A 17110-nucleotide genomic window follows, 5' to 3' on the forward strand; every position below is an offset into this window, starting at 1 on the left:
AATGAAATGAAATGAAATGAAATCTTCCTGACCTGTTTTGAACATTTCACGAGTTTCCTGTAGTTGAAGTGTTCCAGTTGCACCATTCTGCTCCCTCCTCTCATTTATTGTTATTTTTGTATTTATGCAGAATGCTTTGCAGTTCATTAAACAGTACTGGAAAATGCATGGCCGCCCCCTGTTCCTTGTGCTTATTCGGGAGGACAATATAAGGTAAGCCCTCAACAGATGCGAAAACTCCTATCACTTCTAGATGGTTAAAGTTTGCCTTATTGATGCATTTCATTTTCCAACTATCAGGGGAAGCAGATTCAATCCGATACTTGACATGCTGGCCAGTTTCAAGAAGGGAGTTGTTGGTGGAGTAAAGGTTCATGTTGACAGGCTACAGGTAAGCTGGCCTTTTTGTACGTGCAACTATGTAGCCTTGCCAAATGAAATTTGATTGCTGCTGTTTTTGGAAACCAGACGAGCCGTTTCTCATTGCTCATCCTGCCCTGAAATACAGAGAGACAGAAAGTGCAGTAGTTTAGGTGGTCCTGTTGGCTTTAATTATCTTTATTTTGTTCCTGCCGGGATAAAATCTTACAGTAATATGTGTGGCTCATACGTGCCCATGCTTTATTATTTCCAGACATCAGGGGAATTTGCATCCTTTCTTTTTTATTTAGTAATCCTTTATTTGATTCAAAAGCCATACTATCAAATGGGACTTTTCTCAGTCCTATGCTACAAAGTGTGTTATTCTTTTAAAGCGGGGCTAATTCAAAGTCCTCAGAGGACACTTGTTCTCCTTCCCACATTGCCTTTCCATGTAGATTTACTTAATAATTAATAAGCATTTTAGAAGAACATTTTATTTCTTTGACGGTTGTTGCTGTTTATGTAGTGTGTTTATTCATGGTGGGTATTAACTTAAAAAAAAGGCTAATTTTTAATCAAGATCTGCTTTATGCTTTATTCTCTACCTACAAGTTGTTGAAGGTGACCTCAGCTTCGTTGCACTGTAATGTATTTTTTTTTAACATCTTCAAGAAAGCATGACTGAAAGTTAGACATAATCAGTTATATGATTAGAAGAAACTGCCTTGCCTCTCCACCTTGTGCTTCACTGCACAAGGTGTGCCTGTCGAATTGGCTTTGACAGTTAGGTGCCGGCTCTAGAGTTTCCAGGGTTCCTGTGCATGTGCAGAGCCCTGTCCCATTCTTTCAAGTCTGGCTCCTCTGCCCCACCCACCCTTTGATCCACCTACTCACTTCTGATCAGGGACCCAACACAGGTGCCCCATTTCAGGGAACTTTGAGGGCCTTTTCTCATTTTCTGAAAAAACACAGGGCTTACCCACACAGACCTTTTACTCCACTCTTTCCAGCTAGAGATCCATGCTCCAATGCTCTGTGCTGGAGCATAGTCTGTGTGTGTGTGTGTGTGTGTGTGTTTCTTTGTTAGTTTTGGCCCCAAGTTTTCCCCAAGAAAACCCACTCTTTGAAGCTAAATTGGAGCAAACACCAGTTCAGGTTTTCTATGAGGGGAAAGTGTGGTTCGGTGGTCCTGTATTTCTATCCCTTGCCTTTTGAAACTACTAGAGTGCTTAGATCTGCTGATGTGTGTGTTGGGGGGGTGTTTGCAGAACTCTCAGCAATTAAGAGTTTGGGATTGGTTGCTGGAGTCACACTGGCATGATCAACTTGATCTTTGCACACTAAATTTCTCAAGTTTTAATCATGCTGCATTTTCTTTTGCTAATGTTTAATCATTAATTTCCTAAATTAATCTTGTGTCGTGTCTTGGATATCATCCATTTCATTAAAACAAGGAGAGAAAACTGAAATACTGAGATTGTGAAATGCCGATAATGCATTATCTATTAAAGGGAATATATACTGCATGTTCATAATTTACTTCCAGCTTTTGCATTTGTATGCATATATATATATATATATATATATATATATATATGCTTTTAGATGTTAATTCATGGGAAAGCTGCATAATCTTAGCTTGCAATATTTGCATAACAATATTTCCATCCCTTTCAGCTGCAAAATTTATAAGGTTTCCTGTCTTAGCCATAATTTTCACATTTGCAGCCTGTAATTTGTGCTCAAGGGGAATACACAAGTTAAACAGAAAAGAGCAGCATCGGCATTAAACAAAATCCCCAACCAAACCACCGTGTCTTTGCATTCCATTCAGTATCCTATTGTGGTGGCATTGCTATCAAAATATTTTTTCTTACATAAGTTTCGCTGTACCTGAATCTGTTTCCTTTCCTTCACTACTTTGAAACCCTTTTTAACAGAAAGACCTTAAAAACAGGTTGAATTGGAAATATCCCCCTGCCAAAAAGTTATGTGAATACTTGATGAACTAATAGCAAATAGTATGGGTGCCTAATAAAATATTGATAGCATAAAGTGTAGCATTGTTCTCCAATAGCACATAAATATTTGTGCAGAGAATTCAGCTGGCAGGGTTAGGAAGAAGGAAAAAAAGAGAGGAAAGCCTAATAAAGTCTTAGATGTATGCTTTATGTATCTGTAGCACAGCATGTTGTTAGAAGAAGACTAGGATAATTACATACGGAGGTATTTTCCTAAAGACATCTGGAGGTCAGTCAGGATCCAGGATACTGTCTCCTCTTGACTTGGACTCAAAATAAAAATCCTAACTGCTAAGAGGAAGGGATCGGGCCTTCCTGTCTTTGTGTAGGAAACAACATCTTTGTGAGCTGCCTTTTGGAGATATAGGTCATGTGTGCACCATACATGTAAAGCATTCTCTAACAGCCCTCACCAGATCTTGCTGACCAAGGATGCATTAGATTTGGATGTTTTGGAGCTGGAATGACCATCAGCTCTGATGTAGGCATTCCCTCCCTTTTCTCTGATTCAGAAGTCATCTTTGTGGCTCTGTATTGGTCAAGGAGGTCCTAGTTTCTGCACCTGGTGAACATATCAGTCTGGAAATTGTAACACCTTCCAGTGGAAGAGAACATCGTTCAGGGCCCAACAATGCATTTTTGGCCAAAGCTCCTCCATCTGATATCCTGGAGGCTGAGATGCTCTGGCTAACCCAGAAATATTTACCTGGGAAGTTACTGTACTCAGAGGAAACAAGATGCATAGCACTAATTTGAAAGCTTTTCTTGTTCTGGAGTGCCTGGTCCAAGGTTAACTCCATATCAGTGGATGCAAAGGACATGCTGGGTTCCCTTCAGGCCAAGGTGGATAAGGAACTAAAAACCAATACTATTAAAAAGGCAGGTAGCTGCTCTTGGTAGGATTCCCTTAGAGTGCTGAGACTCCCCCCCCCCCCCAAACAGCTTCAGTTCCCAAAGTTCCATGGGCAGAGGGATTGATTGTTACATCACTTTGTAGATTGTAGCTTTGTGAGGGGAATAGGGGTCTCCGAACAACTCTCAGGACCCTCAGCAGACTACATTTCCCAGAATTTTCTTTTGGAAAGTCATTGAGGTTAATGTGATATAAAAGTCCTTTAAAAGTATAGTGTGCCTGTGACCTGAGGGGCTTTTCTGTTTTTGTCTTAGTCTTTTAACTTCTCCCCTGCAAAAACCTAGTCCCTAGTTTCAATCTGAGAAGAACACATCAATCCATTGCCAAACTTCCTTGCTCCATGAGTAAAGTAAGCAAGCAGGGGGTAGACATTGCACAGATCTTTACAGCCTCCCCCATTCTCCCCCATCCACTCTCCAAGATATATCCAGAATGGGCATTTCATAGCCCTCCCTTACTATATGAGAAGGAATACAACACCATGAACAATGGCATTAACACATTTTTAAGGACCTCTGAGTTAAAAGACAACTTCACTACCTGTAAGTGCTCTGAAAGAGTGCTTGGGCAATATGTGATTTATGGCCACATGCTGAGGGGCAAAGATCCAGGAAGACTTGTTTCTTGGGGGAACCAACTGCAGTGGCAGCAATGCAGGGCCCTTCAGGGATGCATATCCTATTTCCGAGACTATAATCCAAGTAATCTGCTACTAAAGAATTTGTTTGCATCATGTACTGGAGTGCTTCTAGAAGGCTCTGTGCATTCCTAACTTCTTTAATATGCTTTAACCGGCTTCAGTGACTCCTTGGTCTGTGCCCAGAATGAGTCAACAAAGCAGAATCATACCTCAGTTTGGGATGTCAAAGACCACAATTTTAATGCAAAAGTACCAACATCCAAAATAGTTAGGCACCCCCAAGGCAGGGACAGGAGGATATTGCATATACTGTAGCTTGCAGTAGCACCACTCACCTGTTGGCTGGTTCACCAGGGAAGATGCCAATGCAGGTTGAGCTTTCTCTCCTTTTTCCAGCCTCCTGGGGACATAGTTCTAAGCCCCCTCTCCAGTTACATAACCAGTTTGGGCCCCTTAGTCTTATTAAGAAGATCCCCACCCCATCCCTTTGTTGCTCACAAATTCTCCTTGCCACTTACCTCTTAAAAGCCCTACTCCAAGTCACCCTTGCTTGGAAAATTGCAGCTGATAAACAGTGTGCAATAAGTGACCCTAAGCAAGATGAGCATGGAACAAGGCAGGTGTGCCCATACTTCCAAGGTTAGTGAGCACGGGTAGCAAGAAAGTCTTCCTTGACTTGTTCATTTGTTCATTGGATTTCTATTCAGCGCTTTATCAGAAGATCAGTATAAAAATTAAACATATATAACACAGTAACAAACGAAACAATAACATACAACACACATGTCATTAACCCACATCCCACATCCACCCACATCCACAGTGGTGTGTAGTGTTAATGTTCAACCCACATCCACAGTGGTGTGTAGTGTTAATGTATTTGCTGATCCCAAGAGTGGACAGGACGGGAAGCTGGAGAATAAATGATGTTGCTGCTGGCCACTCCTTGTTATCCAGTGGACATGAGCTGGGTCATTCCCAGTCAGGTCTGCCCTAATTCATTCCCCTGCCAATGCCACTTGCAACATCAGGGAACATAAAGCTGCAGTTCTCTTGTCTCACCAGGAACAACCTGGCACCATGCCTGAAGATGGGAACATTCATTAGCACATATATTTTAAAAGCGTTAGTTGGAGGGAATAGCTTCTATATATCCCACTTAACTAAGTCTTCTGGATCATCCTATATGAGGGCAGTGTAATGTCTTTGCTAACTTTTATTATTTCTCTCCTATTCCCTTTCTTCTCCATTACAGACAATAATTTCTGGAGCAGTTGTTGAACAACTGGATTTCTTAAGAATAAGTGACACAGAAGAGTATGTATGCTTGAAATCAAATTACAGTAGGCCATTAACCTATAGCATCCCAAAGCCCCCTCACTAGATTCCCCACCACCAAATCAAATTACAAAGATTGATAGTTAAAATGTTTCACTGGATTTGGGAGATTTCAATATTGTCTTTCTGCAGGCCTCCAGAATTTAAGAGTTTTGAGGAGCTTGACCTCCCAAAACATTCAAAAGTAAAGAGACAAACCAGCACACCACACTTGACTGAACTGGAACAACAGCCAGATATTAATGCTAATGACTGGAAAAACAGGCCGACTTATGAGATTCTTCAGAAACTGAATGTAAGTATAAAGGAAAAACTAAATATACTGTGACCCATCTGTGCTTTTCTCTTAAGGCATGCAGCTCACTGAAGAGGATAGACACTGGCATGCATCCTACACAATCTGTTTTATTTAATCTAAGCAAGCGGGAATGTTCATGAAATATTCCCAAACCTCACCTTTTTGTCAAAACAGAAAATATGGAAGGTGATGATAATACAGGAGGAAACATAGAGTTTACCCTATCTGGTCCAGAGGTCTTCAAATCGGGTACTTAGCATGTTTTACCACAAGCACTGTAGAGGTTTTTCTAAGGAACTGCAATGTCAGGGATAGAATCTGGGAGAATCCAGTGTTTAATTTCATTATGGCAGTCTTTCATAAATGTTGAAAGTCCTTGCCTATAACTCATTCAGGGATTAAGACCAGCTTTCCCCAACCTGGTGCTCTCCTGATGTTTTGGACTGCAATTTCTATCATTTTTGAACCCTGGAAATGCTGGCTGGAGTTTATAGGGGTTATGGTCCATAACATCTGGAGGACTTCAGGCTAGAGTTTGGTGGTATAGAACCACTCAGGATGTCCTACAATTTTTCTGACTTTGTTATACAGTGGTGCCTTGCAAGACGAAATTAATCCGTTCCGTGAGGCTCTTCGTATAGCGGTTTTTTCGTCTTGCGAAGCAAGCCCATTGACAGCTTAGCGGATTAGCGCTACAGCTGTCAAGCGGCTTCCAGCGATCAGCTGTTAAGCGGCTTATCAGCGGAACAGCTGATAAGCGGCTTAGCGGCTTAAAAAAAGGAAGAAAAAAGCGGAAAAAACCCGCAGGGGGATGCAAGATTTTTTCCGTCTTGCGAAGCAACCCCATAGGGGAATTCGTTTTACGAAGCGCCTCCAAAATGGAAAACCCTTTCGTCTAGCGGGTTTTTCGTCTTGCGAGGCGTTCGTCTTGCGGGGCACCACTGTATAGATCTGGAAGCTTTCAAGTGAGCATTCCTTCACATAGACTGAGTCTTTTTTCCTGTTAAGTGTCATTACCATCATAGGAAATGAGATAGAGAGTTGAAATTTCCGAAGAGACGCCTTCCTTAAACACACCTGGTTTTGTGTACATAGCATCAATGAAAAGCAACTTAAACTTGTAACATTTGGCATTTCCTTGCTATTGATTTACATTTTATGGCTGTTCCTTATCAGGACTGCAACTGCCTAGCAAGCCAAGCAATTCTGCTGAGCATTTTGCTCAAAAGAGAAGGCCCGAATTTCATCACCAAGGAAGGTATGATTGCAGGAGGCAATTTTGTACATCCATAGATGAACATGAATAATGGGTATGCACACTGCAAGTTGTGTTGCTATTTTCCTCTCCATTAAAGCACTTTCAATTTAAAATGGGAAACATGCATTCGTACACTGTAGAGTGGAATGAACCGTTAAATGTATTAACTCTTTTAAATAGTCTGCACACCATATGGTTGCCTGTTTATAATTCTGAGCATGTGGTTTGTGGGGGAAGAAGGTTTCATCTGCTATGGTAAGGTGAAGCTGGAATGCAGGTTGAACATGTTTGAAATTGTAGAATCTGCACATTGGTTTTCTATACAAATATGTTATTTTAATGTTGCTGTTGGAAGCTTAATACAGTTTTTAAAACTGGCTGCACTGCCTTAAGAAGTGCAGAGACACAGATCAACTCACAGGTGCAGCACCCAGCCCCCCCCTCTTTCTTTAAAATGTAACACGTTTTGCAAAACATCTCAATGATAATATTTTGCAAATGTGTTACACGTTGTCTGCCGAAAACAGTTTGTGCAATAAAGGGGAACATATTCAAACTTTTGGATCAATGTCACATCTGTTTAAAATGTATCTCTCTGTGATAAGGAGATAAATTCCTTTCCATTTTCCAGAGGTAGCTGATTGCATCATGGTGACCATCCTCGTGTTGCTAATGAAAAACATAAATCAGTATCAGAATGGCTGGTTCATAGATCTTATTTATTTTGTCTTACTCTTACTTTGTCCTCTATATAAAAAGTATCTGTCTGAGTTTAGCCACAGGAAGAATTTGCTACACCAAGTGAGTTTGAATGCTTACTTGCATTGGCAACTTAAGAAATCAAAAGCCAAATTTATGGCTCAGTTCTCAGTTCTGAATGCCTTCCTTATGGCTTACAGCTAAACAAATAAAATTATTATTATTCCTCTTCGTGTCTATTTTTCCAGACAAGTAGCTTGGCATATAAGTAAAAATAAAATCAATATTACCAAAAAACTCCCAAAATAAAACAAATTCTTAACTCCAATGACATAACAGTATTCTAAACTCCGTCCAGTGAGCAGGAGGAAAAAATACTCATGAAAGGTCAATCTTTAGGCCAAAAAGTCAGAGGTGCAGCCATCTGCTTCATCTCTACTAGGAGAGAGTACCAAAGGTGTGGAGCCACCACCAAAAAGGCCCTTTCTGTCATGGATGCCCACTTTACAAACCTGGGGGTGGACACACCAAGAGGGCCTCTGATTGAGATCTCATTGTGCGAGCAGGATGGTCGTAGACCTTCCATTAAGTAGCTTGGGCCCAATCAATTAAGAGTTTTGAATGTGAAAAACAGCACTCTAAATTGGGGCTGGAAATGAATTGAAAGCCAGTACAGCTAGTATATTACATGTGTTCTTGAATGTGATGTCCATACACCCATCTGGACCACAGCGGCTGCATTTTCAACCAGCTGGGGCTCCTGGACTTTCTTTAAAGACAGATCTCCATAGAACGCATTGTCTAGCCTCAAAAACCTGTTTAGTTTTCGTACCAATTGATTGATTCTCCCTCTTGGTATGTTACAGGAAGCTTACACACACACACGAGAAACTATATAACAAGTAATATTATATAACTAATAGAAACTAGGAGTGAAATTCTTTAGAAGGGTTTTAGTGAAAATCTGCACTGGGATTCTTAGCAATTGGGTAATTCAGTCCAGCTGGTTTGCTCCATTTTTAGCTTCTCTGACAAGTTCCATCAAAATGACTCTTGTGGCCCAGTTTGCAGAAACTCTACAAATAAGGGCTTTGGAAGAGGCTTAACTATTGCTCTGCTAGTGCAGAATCACAAAGCAACTACAGGCCTGCATAGCACAAAGGGCTCGCCTTAGTAAAAACATTAGCAATTGGTATTCTAACTGCTTAGCTACATAACTGTACCTTAGCTTACGAATGATAAGGGCAAGCTCCGTAGGTTACAATTGCCAAAGGATACCTGTTGCTCATCTGTTTTCTGCCAGAAACCAATGAAGTACGTAAGCAAAATGCGCGTATGCACATACATTTATGCTCTTGCATATTCATAAATGGGAAAGTGGGGTCCATCAGGTATTTCATATTGTGGACAGAATTGGCAGTGCTGCCCTTACACAGCAAGATGAAATGAGCTTACAGCATAGATCAAACTCATTATCCAGCTGCAGTATAACCTCTCCACCTTCTTTTCCTTTCTTTCTTTTTCTCTTTTTCACTTGTGAATTAGGTACCGTCTCTGATCAGATTGAAAGAATCTATCGAAAAGCTGGCAGCAGAAAGCTCTGGTTTGTATTTAGTGTTCAGCTTCTTGTTAATATTTGTGAACTATGTTCGTTGAATTCTGCGCTACACATGTTTACATCTAGTTTTCTGCAATTTAAGTAAATGAGCTACATTGGGGGGGGGTTTAATGCATACACTTTAATAATGTGCTTTTGTTCCTCCTCCGGCTATGTGCAGCCATTGCTTAAGTTTGTAGAAAAAGGAAGGTGGGGTCTTAAGTTCTGGCTGGAACACTGGTATATTATCTGGAGGCTCTTCCCCTTAATATCTGATGCTGAAGGATTCTCTGTAGTTTTTCAGTGGTAAGTGCACTCTGCATCTGGTGAGGAACACTTTCATCTCCTCTTCACAGTATTCAGAAGTGAGCGCTGCTGTTGAAAACTCACTGAGTCCTGACAGCACCTATAGGATGAATCACACTGTAGAGTTGAGTGCTGGTTAAGAGAAAAAGAGGGAAAACAACCAAGAAAGATGGCATTAACAGACAACTTGCACTATTAAAAAACCCCTTTGATTACTGCAGCGTGGATGTTATGAATTAGATAGGACCCATTCTTTTCACTCTGGGAATTACTGACTTGCTAAAACTGCTTTTGCTAAGCCCTTTAAAATACATGTTGGCATGTATCCAGTGCAGCACTAAGTAACTGTCCCACCAGCACACGGATTTCTGCTTGCACAATGGAACTCTTTCCCTGCCCTGCCCCCTGCTTCCTCTCCCAATGCTCTCCCAAGATCTGCTCTGAAGGGGTGGGGGAGTCTGCAGAACAGATTTAGGAGGGGAGGAGAGGGGGAAAGTCCTTTTGTGCAGGCAGAAATCCTTGCACTGATAGTTGCTTACTGCTGCCTTGGATACAAGTCATTATTTTTAAGGTTCATGCGTGTCATCTGTATTTCCTACCCAGTTATGATTGCTTTGATGCCTTGCTTCCCATGTCATTGCTTCACCCCAATACCTTTAGAATTAGTTGTACAGTAAAACAGGAGGAATGTGCAGCTGTCTGGCCATCAGTCTTTCGAATGGGCTCCTGTGATACCTCAGCTGTGCAAGGAAAGGAGTCTAGTGATCTTCTTTTGGAAACCTGTTTCTGTCTCGAAATGGAATTAAACTGAGATGCTCTCAGTAAGCCAGTCAGTGGCCAGAATAATAAATGCTGTGTTCTGGCTCAGCATTTCGTTAACAGCAGTGACCAGTCATATTTCTCTGGGTGTTCCCAAGGAGACCATGAAAGTGGCAGCTATTTCCCCTTGTTTGTCTGCAGCATCTGGGATCCGGAAAGATACTGCCTCTGTACATGGGGTTCCATTTAGCTATTGTGGCCTGTGCTCCCTGTAGTTGTCTAAAAAGCTGTCTAAGTCAACTTGTTGACTATGCCCTACCTCCACTGTCAGAGGCAGTATGCTTCTGGATTCCAGTTGCTGGAAACCACAGGATGGGAGAGTCCTCTTGTGTTCCGGCCCTGCTGGCGGGCTTCCTATAGGATAGGCATCTAGAATGGCCACTGTGAGAACAGGATGCTGGACTAGATGGGCCACTGGTCTGATCCAGCAAGCCCTTCTTACAGCCATATCTTCCTAACAACATGTCAGAATAAATAACTTCTAAAGAATTTCATGGCTAGTTCAGTGTCCCCAGTGGGTGTTTCAGTTTCTGGTTCTCAAGGCCCCCCCACACCATTCTTCTCAGGCATGCCTAACTAGCTCTCTAAAGTCCCTGGGTCACTAGGCATATTTTGTACAAAATAAATGTGGAAATGGTCTTCCTCTTGAGTTCCTCTTTCATTATTGTCATATGCCACATCTAGGTTGGTGCTTCGCTGCAGTGCGGCATACATTCAGAAATTCGCTGCCTCTTTAGCCCCTCATATTACAACTTTGGTAGTCCACGGGAAGCAGGTAAAGGGCATAGAGGTTGGAGCTGTGCCGCTAGACATGTGCTGTCTTATTTGCATTTTGATGGTCTTTGCTTATGGTGCTGCTGTTTTATCTTTTCCCAGTGCTTGGCTCTTGATTTTAAGGAGTGTGTGCACCCTCCGTCATACAAATCCACATCAATTTGGTTGATGGATTTTACGCTACCTTAGTGAAATATCACACACTCATTCATTAATGTTTGTGAAAAATGATAGTTGCAGTAACAAATCCTGTGTTGGGCAATGTGAAACATCCAGTTACTTCAGAAATATTGTTACGTTTGATTTTCTTTTGTAGAAAAGATAGTCCTGTCGATATCTATCACTCTTAAACACTGCAGCCCATTTTAAAATCCAGCACTTTACATGGTTTATGTTTTCACTGCTATGGTATATCCATGCATGCACATAGAAAGTTATACTGTTCCCACATCATCTGCTGAAGAAGACATGGTTTATCTGCTGCTGGGCTGTAACATTTCAGGTGTGGTGCTGAATATTTGAATCAAAAAACAAGTATAACGGATTCATTGCAAGTGGCTGTTGAGCATATATTTTGCCTGCTTGTAGAAGTGCATTTTGTTCAGCCTGAGAAGCAGAGGTTAAAAACCCTGGGTTAATGTGATCATTATTTTCATGCTGTGAATGCTTCGATCACATGATCATATCTAGTTTTCAATATGTGCTGGCTGGCTGCATATATTTTTTATTAATGGGGAAGTGAGCTTTGCATATGGCGAGTTTAATCACTATCAAAATGGACTTACTGAATCCACCATAAAACACTGCTGTCTTTGGCAAGTGGCTACCAAAACTTGACCACTGAAATTCATTACGTACATATATGAGTGTGGTATGTTTAGTTTATTTTAAGACCAGGAGATTGTCAAGTGGTGTTAAATATGTCTTGCATGCCCTGTAACTTTCCCTCACAACAGGAAACTTTCTGCTTTCTCAAGCAGTGTCTTTATGAATCTGAAACACTTCAAATTCCTATACAAAAAGGCAACAATGGCATTTGGTTTAAGTACCTTAATTCTTATTCAGAAGATCCAAAACAGAAGAGCTAAAACACCTATCTAATGAGAGGATTTTTTCTGAATGCAAATTGTCAAGGAGGTCTGAAGCAATGAATGTTTTTTTCTTTACATAATTTTTATCAAGCCATCATGTTGCAATGTCAGAGAAAGGAACAGCAATGTCTTGTAATGTTGTATGCAGTTTAATGAATTCAAAATGTGTTCCTAACATAGCCGTTTTTACAGTGTTCTTGTTTCAGTGCTTAAATAATTGAAGATTTAGCCTCTCCCAAAAAAAAGAGCTTTCACGAAAAGAGAACTCAAGTACAAAATACCATATACATATTTTAATGTTTAGTTTTGGGGATTGATGAAATATGGCAACACAGTTTCAAACAGATTCTCGAATTCATTAAACTCGTGTTTGATATCCAGCAGGACTGCTCTGTTTTCTGCCCTTAGGTCTGTTGTGCGCTTCGCAGCAAGTCTTTTATGTAAACTAGTGGACAGCCTAGCACCGTCCATTACTAATGTTTTAGTTCAGGGCAAACAGGTAAGTCTGTGTTTTTCAAAACTGTTAATCAGATAAAACATTAGCTTTAGATTTCTGAAGATTCTTACATTAGTTGGCTTAATAAAAAGAGAGGAGCCTTTCCAAAATAAAAAATAAAAAAATAAGTTGCATCCAATCTAGATAATGGCTGCTCTATCAAACCTTCTCATAGGACCAGTGCAAGCATCATGCTGGCACCCTGCTAACAGGAATTAGCAAATTGGTTTCCCTTCCTTGCTGTATTGCCCTCCCCACCCCTGTAGCACCCCCCCACCCCACGGTAAAGACATTTGCTCATTAAATGTAGTTAAGTGGGGAGAACATGTGAGAAAAAGAAATACTTTATAAGTTACAGCTAATAGTTAAGAGTTACTGGGTTGAAAAGGGAACACACATAGCAGGGGAGATTTATTTTTTACAGACAAGCCACCAGGCCTCCAAATAAATAGATTTTGAGGGCAAGAGTAGGTGTTGTCCACTTGACAAATCACTCTGTTTCAAGTCTAGAATCTCTGGGTTCAAACCGGAACTTAGCCCTGGGCATATTGTGTAGCCATGAGCAGGGTGTTGACCATCTGTTGTTCTTCCCTGCTTAAAACAGGAACAGTGTGGCATGTCTTACACGAGTAAGGCATTTTCTTCATTTAAAAAAAATGATGTAGGGGTTATTATTATTTGTCATTCTGTGTAAATGCCCCTAAGGCTTTGTTTGTATAGCTACATAGCCAAGGGTCAGGTCCCTACCCTATGATGCATACAATATAAAAAGCAAGTAGAGGCAGGAGCAGCAAATTGGCAGATAGAGGGAGAGAATGGGGGATGCAGGGATGATAAGTGTAACAAAGCAGTGATTATTTGCTACAATTGTCATTTTAAAGAGAATTTAGCAGCTATCTTCCAGGAGCAGGTAGACACATTATTTCAAAATTTCCAAACGGAAGCATTTTCTGCCTGCCTCCTGACACAACAATTTTAAAGGCTGACACGGTTGTATGATGCCCAAAGCTGTTATTGGCCGTCTAAATAGAAACTTTCTGAAGTAAGTAGCTTTGGGTGCAGTCTAATTTTTTTTCATAGGATTCTTCCAAACTTTGCAGTGGCTTTGTCAATCTTGGACAACAATGGTACATAGTTTTTTTTTTATTCTGGTGTGCTTATAACACATTCATTTAACATGATGCTGTCGTGCAAACTGCTCACCTGAGAGGGAATTCAACCACACCCTAAACACAGGATCCTGTGCCTTCCAATAGAAGCATACCTTACAGCCATGCCACCAAGATTTTATCTGGCTGCCAACCAGCTCTTTGTACTTTCTACACCTGCTCCCAGCTAAGAACTGCCCACAGAGTAGCTTTACAGGATAATGCATCCCTCCTAAGGTTGCTGACCTCTTAGTTGCTCTGGACACAAGAAACATACAGAGTCAGATCATTGTTCCATCTTACTCAGTAATGCCTACTCTAACAGGCAGTAACTCCAGGATTTCAGACAGGGTCTCCCAGTCCAACCTAGTTATTGAACCTGAGACCTTCTGCATGCAAACCACGTGCTCTAAGCTATGGCTGCTCCCCAACTTTGCTTCTACCTGTTCCTCTATAGCATTGTTTCCCAATCTTGGGTCGCTAGCTGTTTTTGGACTACAGCTCCCATCATCCCTAGCTAGCAGGACTGGTGGTCAGGGATTATGGGAGTTGTAGTTCAAAAACAGCTGGATACCCAAGTTTGGGAAACCCTGCTCTATAGTATAGTTAGGTGCCTAAGTGGGTTTTTGAGTTTGCAGTATTACAAGAGCACTTGAACTCTAAGAAGATTTAAAATAATGATGGATGATGATGATAATAATAATTAATAATATGGAGGAAAGGCAAAATCAAAGAGAGCAAGCAGATCATTGAGGAACAACAGTATACTTCAGACCTACTAGCTCTGTGCTGGGAGTAGTTTGCTGAGCTGGTTCTAAAAAATTAGCAGGTTTTTGGGGGAAGATGATGGACAGTAGTTTGTCAGGAATGGACAGAAATATGTCATAGCTCCATCAACACCCAGGGTTCTTTCGAAGGGCATGCTAGGGATTTAGCTTCTGGCATGCTGGTCCAATCAACCTCTTGGGGCTAAACCAATTCAAGAGCTTAATTTAACCTCCACCAGTGCTAACAAGACTCTCAAGGCCATGTACTGTACTTTGAAGGTGCTCCCTTGAAGCATATTACAACTTTACTTAATATGCTAAAAATGTTTCCAAGCAATTATTCTTTATAAATTTGAAGAGTCTAGACTTTACAGAGTTTATATTAGGCCAAAAGTATGGATCAACCATGAAAAACAAGGGGGAAAGTAAATGTTTCAGCAAGGAATTGAATTTGGCTTTGACAAGCGCCTCAAATGATTTCTAGACCAAAGGAAAAGGACTGACACTTGAACATGCTTGTTCACAAAACTGTGGCTGTAATCCCAGCCGCTTGCCCTACAGGAAGGCAGTGTTGTTTTATAGGGGGCTTTTCCATCACAAGTGCACTGTGTAATCATTTTTTAAAATGTTATGCTTTTATATAGCATGAGCTGGCACTGTTGGTTGTTGTCTGCTTTGGCTGAGAGCTTCCTTTTTCTTTTGCTCGGGGTCCAAGAGTCAGTAATGCTGCCTGAGCCTTAGCAATGGTTAGGGAAACAGATGGTAGCACTCTTTGCTTTCAGTTCCTGGTGAGAAGTGAAGCCTACTTAGTAGGAACCTTGGGTGACTCTGATGCAGACATAATAGCCATAACTGTAGAGAAACCAGGGTAGTAATTTGAATGTCCAAATGAAGGGGTTTGTTAGAATGTGATCTCACAGCTCATGAATCATTGTTAAAAGGACGGGCAGCATTGCTGACACCAAGGGTGTGTCTGCATGTGAAGAAACAGATTGAAGCATGATGCAACCTAAGCATGTTAAAGCAACCTAACATTAGGCATTGTAGCATTGTGTTAAAATGCAGAAGTGAAAATATGGAGGGGGGCCTTTAAACACAAAGGGTCCATGATTATGCATCCCGCATCTCAGTTGGATTTAGACCTGCACTAACTATGCCATGCCCACCCCGAGAACAACCTAAATCCTTGGTTTGTAGCCTGCCATGCCATGAGCCCCACCTCCAAGCAATTTGAACCCTTGGTTTGAAACCTGCATCTTCCATGCCATGTGCCCCCACCCCTGAACAACCCGAGCCCCTTGGTTTGTAGTCTGTTCCATCCATGCCATGCCCCACTCCCAGAACAACCTGGACTTGTACCTCCCTAACCCTTCATCTTCAACTCTGCTTACCCTCTTCCCACCTTTCACGGGAATTTGTGGCAAAGTAAGGCCTTGAAGGCTGCCAGGGAGGCATTCCATGACTGTGAAGACCTAATGGTGGTCATAGAGAAAGACAATTGTCCTCCTGCTTCCCTAGAAGTGAACTAGAATGATTTTATCTTTTATTATACCTGGCAAGTTTTAATCATAAGGAATCAACAGGGCAGATCAGGCCACTTTCTTGAACACACATTTTCCCAAGTTGTTATTTTGCCTTTTGGAATGATGCTTCTTTTCAAATGCCTGTTTTAATACAAAATAACAAAGCCACGTAAACCCCCTTTTACCCATCGGCTTTAAATTTAACTCAGCTAATTATCCTCCCTTCTATCCAATATTGATGCAAACAGGGAGAGTTGAGTCAAGGGGGTATAATGAATCAGGACTCTTTCACTGCTTTCCTGTTTCAGGTTGTAGTTCTAATTGCTGCTAATATATTCCTCTAGGTAACTCTTGGGGCATTTGGCCAGGAAGAAGAAATTATATCTAATCCCTTGTCTCCTGGTGCAATTAAGGACATCATCTACAACAAGTGTAATTTGCAGGATGAGAGGGAAGCTGTTCTTCAGCAAGAACTTGTCATTCATATTGGCTGGATCATCTCCAACTCCCCAGAATGTTTTAATGGAATGCTGAAGATCCGAGTGGGGTTAGTAAACCAACTTCAAATTTTATTCTCATGATCATCTGAGGAACCGAGGTGGCCTTTGCCTGCCTTCTAAAGTGTGCACACCAACAAAGCAGACAGGTTGCTCTCTTTGAAGGAAATAATAATTCAGAATATTAATGTTAGTGAATCAAGGTCCAGGACATGGGGGTCTGCTTGCCTTCTTGGCTGGTCTGCTAGAGCACATTAAACCAACATGCCAGTGGTCTGTCTCTTAGTTCTCTTCCAAGAGTTGGTTCTAACCTCTAAAACTCTAAAATACCTGAAAGATAATCTCACCCCTTATATACCTAAGTATATGCTCTGCAGATACCTGTAGATACCATCTTATCAAGAGGTTGGTTCTGCACAGTGTAGGAATTAGGACTTCAGTGGCACCTACCCTTCATAATTCCCTCCCCTTAAATATTACACAGGTGCCATCTCTGTTGACTTTTTGGGTGCCTACTGAAGATGGTCTTCTTCCAACAAGCCTTTTAAGTTGAGATTTTTCC

The 17110-nt window shown here is 41.2% G+C and overlaps 1 protein-coding gene across 8 annotated transcripts in view; it reads left to right on the forward strand.

Annotated features, from left to right (window-relative positions):
- Positions 1-17110, forward strand: part of PHKB (phosphorylase kinase regulatory subunit beta) — a 134348-nt gene that overhangs the window by 95715 nt on the left and 21523 nt on the right. For 6 of the 8 annotated variants that reach the window (XM_081924005.1, XM_081924001.1, XM_081923998.1 and 3 more), the window contains 8 exons: positions 131-213; positions 301-391; positions 5193-5254; positions 5408-5570; positions 6750-6831; positions 9076-9133; positions 12526-12616; positions 16396-16598. In XM_081924005.1, the coding sequence (XP_081780131.1) occupies positions 131-213; positions 301-391; positions 5193-5254; positions 5408-5570; positions 6750-6831; positions 9076-9133; positions 12526-12616; positions 16396-16598 (833 nt within the window). Of the gene's footprint in view, positions 1-130; positions 214-300; positions 392-5192; positions 5255-5407; positions 5571-6749; positions 6832-9075; positions 9134-10936; positions 11028-12525; positions 12617-16395; positions 16599-17110 lie in introns of all 8 variants that reach the window. The other 2 variants (XM_081924002.1, XM_081923999.1) reach the window with 1 other exon arrangement.

This window comes from Podarcis melisellensis, assembly GCF_964234715.1.
Source record: "Podarcis melisellensis genome assembly, chromosome: 8".
Lineage (NCBI taxonomy): Eukaryota > Metazoa > Chordata > Lepidosauria > Squamata > Lacertidae > Podarcis > Podarcis melisellensis.